The 9981-nt window shown below is 46.7% G+C and overlaps 1 protein-coding gene across 2 annotated transcripts; it reads right to left on the reverse strand.

Annotated features, from left to right (window-relative positions):
- Positions 1-1941: 1941 nt before the first annotated feature.
- On the reverse strand, positions 1942-9264 carry LOC144931511 (alpha-1A adrenergic receptor-like). Of its 2 annotated transcripts, XM_078855445.1 has the most exons (3): positions 9156-9264; positions 7515-8914; positions 1942-3406 (listed from the first exon to the last, which is right to left on the reverse strand). In XM_078855445.1, the coding sequence occupies exons 2-3, from the start codon at positions 8434-8436 to the stop codon at positions 2967-2969; spliced, it is 1362 nt and encodes a 453-aa protein (XP_078711571.1). In that variant the 5' UTR covers positions 8437-8914; positions 9156-9264; the 3' UTR covers positions 1942-2966. The 2 variants fall into 2 exon arrangements, with proteins under 2 accessions (XP_078711571.1, XP_078711570.1); XM_078855444.1 differs by lacking the exon at positions 9156-9264 and having other exon boundaries at positions 7515-9143.
- Positions 9265-9981: the final 717 nt, after the last annotated feature.

Consider the following 9981-nt stretch of genomic DNA (forward strand, 5'->3'; position numbering starts at 1 on the left):
TTTCACACACATTGGCACGCAACCAATATTAATACTCTTAGGTTTAATCGGTAAAGTCACGTAGGTAAAAAATAAAACTTGATACAGCAATCGTGCTGTGACGGTTCCACCTGAAGACGGAAGCTTGTGTTGCTTCCGAAACGTCGTGATTTTTATTTTACTTTTATTAATTTTAATTTTTACCTACGTGACTTTACCGAAAAAACCTAAGAGTATGAATCCTTGCATACACGAAAGCTTCAAATCTAGAACCAATATTAAGTTTAAAATAATAAAATGGGGGGGGGGGGGGGTCACAGGACATCTGGTACACCCTGTAGAATGTAAGAAAAAAAACTGGTAGCAGTTTGTGATGAGTATGCTGTTGTGGAAACAACTGGGCCAACGATGATGTTAAGTTGGATAGGATTATGGAAGACCGAGGAAACCCCCCCACTCCCCAAGCACAACAATCAACTGAACACATACCGTTCATTGCAATTTATTTTCAGGAAAACAAGCATGTCTGCATTTTGATTTGCAACACCAATCTACCAAAACAAAGTATTAAGAAGGAATGCTAGCGGACAGGCTGCCTGTTAAAAGCATAACCGTGTGGTTGGTTGTGCTGTGGTTTTCTTTAAGCTTCAGAGCAGCCAGATGGTTTCCGGTGTTACAGCCAGAGGAAGCGCGGTATGGATCTGGTTGTCTCGGTTGGGGCATGGCCGAATGGAAAACATTTTGCAGGAACGTAACCTCGACGACAGCTCGAGTAGCTCAAGCACGTGATCATCTGTGTAGGTCATTCACATGTGGAAGCCCAAGTGACTACCCTCCTACTCTTTGCGTGCTTAGAAAATGTCATTCTGTGCTGCGTATCTCCATAACGATTGCATTGCAAGGTCCAGTGGTGTATAATTTGGACCAAGCGTGTTGTTTGCATCACCTTCTGGGTCAAGGGAGCATAAAAATGAGACTCCCACTCAGAGAGCTACAGGGAGGCTGTGCACGGACTCATATTAAATCTGAAATTAACTGGAGATTGCACCACGCACCCATTTATAGCCTGTGGTTTTCTATTGTAGGGTCGTGTAAAAATAATGTGGGGCTAAATAACATTGCGAATTGGCTTTGCAAAAAGGCGTTAATTTATTCTGTACGTGGTTATGATTTGCGTCGCTATGTATTTCAATTGACTAGAAACGCAAACTGCATTCGTGAATAAGGGAGGCCAACAATGAGATACAAACAAAAAATTACTTTAACAGCAGTTCTTGAACATTGATACAGAGTCTCAAAAAATATTACCATTTGAACTATCATGTCATTTCAGTAATGTCTTAGCAAAAAGTAAACATACCTTATTAGATTCAGTAGTGAGAGTATATTAAATATGCTTTGAAAGTAATAATGCCAGGAGAGATGCTTTTAGAAAAATGCCTTCTAAAACGGGCTCTATAATTACCCACATCAAGAGTTTGATTCTAACTCGTGGACATCTTATTTACATTGAGGTTCATTATACAGAACATTTGCACATGAGCTCTTTTTTTTTCGTGTTGTTGTAACTTTTGATCCACATGTTTATTAACGCATGTGTCATATATATGAAGAAAACTAATTGATAGGCTATATCATTTTAAAAGGTCAGAGCGTTGGGGTAGTGGGTTGCACAGTGGGCTCGGAACCCATCACCTGAGTTGGATTCCTGGCCACGGCTGACATCAGTTGGGGATTAATATCTAAACTCTGTCTTTCCCGTTAGCAGCCTGCACTGACCAGCATGGTGAGGTATGGTCAAACAACCCCCCCTCGCCCCCTCCATGACCAACATTTTGTGTGGAGAGCTTCATTCTGCAGTGGATCGACAAAGTTAATACATATATATTTGCAAACGTTGAAATCAAGCACAAAATAACCCGTTGTTCAAGGTTCCTGAGTAACTCAAGATCATTATAAGTATTTTATATTTTCAACACGTACATATTTATTGTTTTACTTCATCCAATATTCACAAAGGTGACATCTTACAGGCTTATCAACAACTTCACAACGTCTGACATCGGTTTATCAAATCGAGGCACACCTATATTTGTACATTTTGGAGGTACATATAATGCCACGGAGTGTTACGCGGTAAACATCAACATCACGCAAAGCGCTCACTGACATTGCCATTTTCAGTTTTCTTTAAAAGTCGTCGTGAGTTCAAACAACGACATTAAAGGGGTAATTTGCACTTTGCCACAACAACAAAAATGTCAACCCTCAAACACGAAACCCTGCAACCGTGGTGCACAATCAAAAACACGGTACAAAATGAATTCAATAGCAATATGTGACCACAAGAGGGCACCATCGTGTTTTTTTTTATTCTGGACGAGTTTTTTTTTCGTTAAACAGGAGGCTTCAACACCACCGCTTTGGTTATATATCTGCATTGCGTATTGGTTTTGATGAATTAGTCAAATCGATTGCAAGAAAACTAATGAAATGTCTTTCATAGCTTATTTCGCATACGCTACACGAATGAACGTCCAATGAAAATGCAGTCGGGGCCTTAAAATAACACCGACAAGACAATCCCAAGGACGTGTTTTTAGCGTCCGGTTTTGTGTTAATTCGCACGATAATTGATGGCCTATAGTTCTCAGTCCAACACACATAATCGACATCATCTTCATATGTAGGCGACTTTTGGTTGTAAACGTTACAGACCAGGAGAAAATGCGACAGCTGCCACTTAAACGTGGTCCAAAGACGAATCGTTGACATATGCCTTCAGTTTGGAATGTATTTTTTCCCCACATCGGGTTGTATTTTTTCAATAATTTAATCACGCTTCGTGACCTATAAAACACATTACCATAATAATAGTAATAACAATATATACATTCACAATTAATATATATTATCGACATACAGCACATACGACGTTTCGGATTATACTTGCGCGTACAATCGCTTAACGGAAATTTCGTGCAGCATTACGTCTCGGGCTGCGGAGAATTGGCCCGCTCCAATATCAGCGCGGTGCCACTCAGGGCTTTCGAGGTGCTGAGCAATCTCCAGCCTCTGAGGCTGTCCTGCGAGACCGGCGACGGTTCGTCGGGGCTCCGGCTCCTCTCGCAGAGGCCGTCCGGGCTGCATCCCCCGTGGACCTCGTGCAGCTGGGAGAGGTGGGAACTGCCCTTGCGACCGCCGCTGTAGCTGCTGCCCGTCGACGACGCGTGGTGGAGACCCCACGGCTGCCTCCGCCGCCGCTGCCCTTCCCGGCAGTGGCAACGCAGGGCACGCAGGAAGGCCCTCTTGAACTCCTGGCTCGAGCACGGGTAGATGAGCGGGTTGATGCAGCTGTTGAAGTAGCCGAGCCAGAAGACCACCTTGAACACGGTCTGCGATGGCCTCACCGAGGGGAAGAATGAACCTGTGGGGTGCAAAAAAAAAAACGCAAACAAATGCGTTAGGGAAGTGTTTTTTTCTCTCTCGCCACCACGACTGCGTGCGCAGAGGAGTATCCATCACCTACTTAAAAGCCAGCTGTTGCATATGTCTTTCAGCAGAAGTAGCACGATGACGAACACGTGCTTTGAATACAGTGCATCCAAGCTTTAAAAAAATATATATATTTAGGAATTCACCCATCCATCTTTAGCGACCAATTTTAAAAGTTCATATACAACCATTTACCGAGTTAGATTATTCCGTGATGATGGCGGCATGGCAGTGGAGCACGTGCACAATTAACATAAACAACTCGAAACATTCGTCAATGACACTGCCCGAAACGTTAATCTATAATAGGTGACGTTTTGGGCAACGGCCCTTATTCATAGCACGTAATTACGGAGTTCAACGGACACATAAAGGCAAAGTGGACAACACGGAATCTCATGCATTGTGCCACTTTTGTTTCTTGAGCCCAGGTGAAATTAACGATAACATATCTTGATTATTGAATATTAGTAATATGTAGAAGGGAAATAATAAAATAATACAAATATTAAACAATACAAATTCGCACGACGTTTCGACTGCAACACAAGCAATCATTATCAGGTGTGATGATAATCATCAATCACCTGATGATGATTGATCAGGTGATTGATGATGATCATCAATCACCTGATGATGATTGCTTGTGTTACAGTCGAAACGTCGTGATAATTTTTATTGTTTTATATTATTTTATTGTTTCCCTTCTACGTGACTTTACTGGAGAAGTGGGATTTGGTGGTCGATAGAAGTGCCCCACGCACGTCGGTATAGCAATTAAACCCTTCTGTTCACGCTTCCCCTCATGAACATGAATTGCTTCGTTGCCTACTGATGGGTTCCCATCTCTGTGTGACCCACCAACCCCGGCCCCGAGTGTTAGGATTGGCGTCTGCCACCACGCCATCCGAATACGTGTGTACGCGTGTAATGCACGCACACCGTGTTTACATTCTTGCGATGTTCCGACACGCGATTGGCCAGATTCACATACGGTTCTCCAGCATGGCACTCCGATGTGTGTTACAGGTTGTACCGTACGTAGATGTTCGCAAAACTGACAATTAAAATATCGTATTGGCGTCGTGCCCCAATGCTGGTGTTGAACATAGACATCAGCACTTTTATTCAAACGCCCACACGAAAAAGAACATTCGCAAATACGGGAATGTGACCCAATCTGTTTGTGTTACTTTATTAAAATGTGTTGACGCTTTTTTTTTCATGCAAAGAAGAGATCGTGTTACATGTATATTATTGGTCACAATGTACAGCCCTATGTCAGTACATTGCCGGACGCAGGCATTTCCACGCTCTATGTTTGACTATACTTCACCACGCTGGTCAGTGCAGGGCATTGTGTGTGTACAAGTGGAAGTGCAAAACATTGCAACTGCAGATAACAATTAGGGTTAGTAATGAAGGGAAGAATGTTGGAGCGGTGGTGCAGTTGCATAGCACTGCGTCATGAGCCGAGACAACTTGATTCTTAGCCACTGCAAACAAATCTGAAACGGCCACAGCGCTCCCCTTTACCAACCTGCACTAACCAGCATGGTGAAGTATGGTTACAAATAACCCCCACAACCGACACGACGTTCCGAGGCCGTCATGCAGCAATGGGTTGGCTTATGCTTGTGAATTAAATAAAAACCGCAATTGAATCATAGCACTGTGATATAGCGTGGTCTTAAACCCTGCACCATAGTTATACACTCATTGTGTGCATGCGGATTTGTTTTCATATCACCTACACGTGTACATCCATTTGTCAAGTCACTGCTAGATGAAGGCCTCTCCACTCCGTGCGGATCGTTGTTGATCATTGAACATACTTCACCTCGCTGGTCAGTGCAGGTTGACAAAGGCGTGGAGCAGTATATATGAGAAAGCATATAAGTGCAGTACAGATATGGAATGTGGCTGCCCCTTTAAAAAAATAACGAGAAGAGCTCAGCGATGTGAATTATAGGGCCACTAATCGTTGTTGTTTACGTTTTTGGTTGGGTTTGAAATGTGCTGCTTTGGCATTGGCGACGGCAGGAGACATGCAGTCGAGGACTGCTCGCATGCAAAAAGGCGATTTATATGAAGTGCAGGTCCAAAATTTACGTTGGTTCAAAACTCCGCAATGTGATGAATCGAGTTCCTTTGTGCATTAATCTAAATTGTGAACTATAAAGTTCCGCGAAACTCTCACAAAGCAATGATTTACACGAGGATATATTTTCAACACCGCTAGGTTATGTGTCCGGAGAGGCATACTTTAAACTAAACACGTCGTTCTCATTACGTTGTGTATCCCTCGCCGCAAGAGATGAACTCCCACGCATCTCAAATGATGGGGAGGAGGTGAATTGACTCACTTGTGCCCGAAATTTAATGGAACTTATCCAATCTCTGCAGCCGGTTTTTGTTATCCTCTGGAAAGGCTGCAACACATCGATCAACCCACAAATGCACGCAGCGTGGTTTTAAAAAAAGAGTGTGTTTTTTACGAAATGAAAGCGCTTTCTGAATTGTATAATTGTTACAAGTTGTTCGCATTTAAAACGGGTGGTCGATATTATTGATACCATAACGGGATTAATAGCCCAGAAGCTGTTATAACATCTGGAGTGAGTTAAGCGTCGTTTAATTTGCGTGAGCATCATAAACATCTGACGCGGCCGTGGTCTGTGCCATGAGGTGGCTCCGACCAAACTCGCTCCGAACGCCTCGTTGTTGGATCTTGGGAGCTAAGCGGGATATTTTTTTTTGAAGCCTGGCAATTAGGAACTCAGGTGGGTATATGCGTGGCTCTTCGAGGTGTAGCCAGGAGGTGGCATCGTTGCGTGCCACACGCCAGAGGTCGCAAACGGGTTTTGATTCCTTACCCGTACCCGGCCGCACCAGGGTCGCAAACGGGTACCCGTACCCGGCCGGGTATGGGTACCCGTACGCTACCCGTACCCGACCCGAAATGAGTGACAAACGGCTACTCACCAGTGACTCACGGCCTACCCGTACCCGGCCGCACCAGGGTCGCAAATGGGTACCCATACCCGGCCGGGTACGGGTAGCCGTTCTCTACCCGTACCCTACCCGAAATGAGTGACAAACGGCTACTCACCAGTGACTCACGGCCTACCCGTACCCGGCCGCACCAGGGTCGCAAACGGGTACCCGTACCCGGCCGGGTACGGGTAGCCGGGTATCGGGTAGGGTACGGGTATCGGGTACCCGGTTGCGACCTCTGCCACACGCCTTGTTTCATGCGTGGTGGGTGTTCTCCGGGTTTCTGTGTCGGACCACACAGAGTCAAACTCCCATGAACAAAATGAGCCAACCATCCCAGGGTAGCAAGACCCTCTCAAAAAAAGTATTGTGTACCACTGAGGCATTTCTGGGGGGGGTGATAGAATATTAAATTGCAACAATTAATAATGAATTTTAAACATCACGTAATCGCGCTTTGTTAATCCACCGCTGGATGTGCGGTCTCCCCACGCTGTCGACCATGGGAGGTTATTTGACCATACTTCACAACACTGGCAAGTGCGAGTTGATGGAGCAAGGGAACCGGGATCGGTTCGGATATCACTCACTCAACAAAAACTAAGAGCGCAGTGCACCAACCACTGCACTACTGCTCCATCCGATTATTACGTATTACCTGTTGATTAAAATGAAAGAGGATACGGGTTAGTGCACCCGAATTGCAATCCAGAGGTCACCGTTTCGATTTCCCGGAGCGGCAGCTTAAGCAAATGTGAAAGTTTATGAAATCACCCCGCCTCTGTTCGAACTCGCAGTATAAATGGGTACGACACAAGTTAATTGACCGCCAGGGGCGTGTGGTGGGGTAAGGTGTGGGAAAGAGTAGGCCAATGTACCCGAACGAGAGGGGCTCCCGAAAGTCGAGAGCCTTCCGCCAGCAGTGGCGTGAGCAAGTAAATTGCAGGGCTGCACCTTCATCTACAAATAAAGGCCACCCGGTCTATCTCTCACCCAAGGTATTGTACAAATGTGTAGTGCTTCTGGGGGGGGGCTCAGCTTACCGATGGGCAGAGCGATGAAGAATGGGAGCCAGCAGAGAATGAAGACTCCCACGACGATCCCGAGTGTCTTCGCCGCCTTCTTCTCCCGAGAGAACTTCATGAACCGCACGGACAAGGAGCTCCTGAAGTGAGGTCCCTTGCTGGTGTCCCTGAGCGAGTATTCCCCCGGAGCGATGGTCCTCCTGTGTATGCGCAGGGTGACCTCTTCGGAGGAGCTGGAGCGCTCCCGCTTGATGCCCTCCTCGAGGCTCTTGGTCTGCCGACGCGCCGCGACGTACACCCGGCAGTACATGGCCAGCAGGATGACGAGCGGAATGTAGAAGGAGCCCATGGCCGAGAAGAGCGCGTAGCCTGGCACCTCCGTGATCTCGCAGACGGTCTCATCTGGTGGCGCCGGCTCCTTCCAGCCGAGCAGGGGCCCCACCGAGATGACGATGGCCAGCACCCACACGGCTATGAGGATGAGCAGCACTCGGCGTTCGGTCATGATGGTCGGGTAGCGCAGCGGGTAGCTGACCCCTATGTAGCGGTCGATGGAGATGGCGCACAGGCTCATGATGGAGGCGGTGCAGCACAGGACGTCTAGCGCCGCCCAGATGTCACAGAAAATCCGTCCGAAGACCCAGTAGCCCAGTATCTCGAAGGTGGCCGAGAATGGCAACACGGTGGTGCTGAGCAGGAGGTCGGCGCTCGCCAGGTTGATGATAAAGTAGTTGGTGACGGTGCGCAGGTGTTTGTTGCAGACCACGGAGAGGACCACCAGGATGTTGCCTGCGATGGCAAAGATGATGAATGCGCCGAGGACCAGCGCCAAAGTGACAGCTCTTCTCGGCTCCACGGTCGGACTCGTCTCGTTGCTGATGCTGATGCCTTCCGAAGTCCCATTCAGATGTGAGGTTGAGTTTTCGTGAGTCACAAACATGTTGTCGCTCTTATTTGGCCCGTCTTCGAAACCGACTGGAGGCTTCGGTCCTAGCCCAAGGGATGTTATCCATTCAAGTAACTTAGCGTGTGTCTGTTATGCGCAACTTTGTAATAATAAATAACACAACCCTAAATATATTAATACACTGTGATATTATTTAAAATCGCACTGCGAGAAAACTGAGATTTCTATGCCGATATATTTCCGCGTATAAAGTCAACTAAACTTTTAAAAACACGTATTTAATAAAACAAAAATACCGCAGCATCTTAAGAGCGTCAAGCGTCCTCCTTGCAGTGTTACTGAACTAATCTCTCCTCGAATCGCATACATGTAACGGGCTATACATAGGCACACTAATATGACGACGGTGGCGGTGGTAGTCGATGATGAATGGGTGGGGGGGGGCCCGTCGAATCTTCTTTCAACGTTGCTGCCACCACCACCACCACCGCGGTTTCACTCCAACGCCGAACTGCGCGCAAGAAAGTGACAGCGGCAAAAGGCGGCACGCGAATACACACACACAGAGACCCAGACATATATACACCCACGTGTCCAGCCACTGGTCGGTCATCTCTCGTGACGCCGATGTGTGCGCGTAGAGCATCGACTCTATAAATAGCGCTGTGAAAAAGCGCTGGCAGTTCAGAGATTCCGTATCATGACTGAACTAACAGCAAAACCACCGCCCCACTCCCCTCTCCCCAAGGTACCTGCTTATGTCTGATTCTACTGATGCTTTTTTTTTGCTTTCCACGGATACTTTGAGGGTTTGTAAGCTTATAGCTGAACGATTCTGCTGCTGCTGTTGCTGCTGCTGGAGCTGCAAGAATCTCGTTACTGCACACACACACATATATAAGCACATGTTAATGCTTGACGTTGCTTGCCAAATGACGTCACGCTTGCGAATTCATTTTTTTCGGGGGGCGTTTTAGTTTTTTTTTCCTTCCCTTTTTGCAAAACGTGATCTGCTAGCTTTGTGCACCGCGCAAACGTAAATTCACATTTGCTGCAAATCAGTACTGCACTGCTTCGTGGTGAAATGTCGCGAAATCAGTTTAACGTAGACCCAAAGAATCTAAGTTTAACGTAGATCCCACACGTAGTATACAACAACATTGTCACCGCGGCTTCTTGTGAAGGGCATCGCTGTGCCGCAAGATCTTCACGGGACCGTGCACGCAGCGTGACTTCGTTCAGAGAGGGCAAAATACAACGCGACAAATTTGTAGTTGTTAAACAAATGCTAAACACGGACCGGGTATCGATACGATCTGCCTGTTGCCTATCGTGTGTGCCGTTCTAGCTCTCGCCCGCAATGTACACAACGTGTGAGGAAAGGCTGCGACGCCCACTGCTTAATTGTACGATGTTTTGCCACCAATATTTGTTTAAATGGATGTAATAATTAGTAGTGTGGGCTGGGGGGAGGGGCTGGCTTTAGCATAGGGGGGAGGTCGAAGCTGTTTACCACACTGCAGGTCAAAACACGTCTCATCCTGTTTCTTTCCCCGCAATGCTCGACGTTGGAAATTT

This window comes from Lampetra fluviatilis, chromosome 4, assembly GCF_964198595.1.
Source record: "Lampetra fluviatilis chromosome 4, kcLamFluv1.1, whole genome shotgun sequence".
Classification (NCBI taxonomy): Eukaryota; Metazoa; Chordata; class Hyperoartia; order Petromyzontiformes; family Petromyzontidae; genus Lampetra; species Lampetra fluviatilis.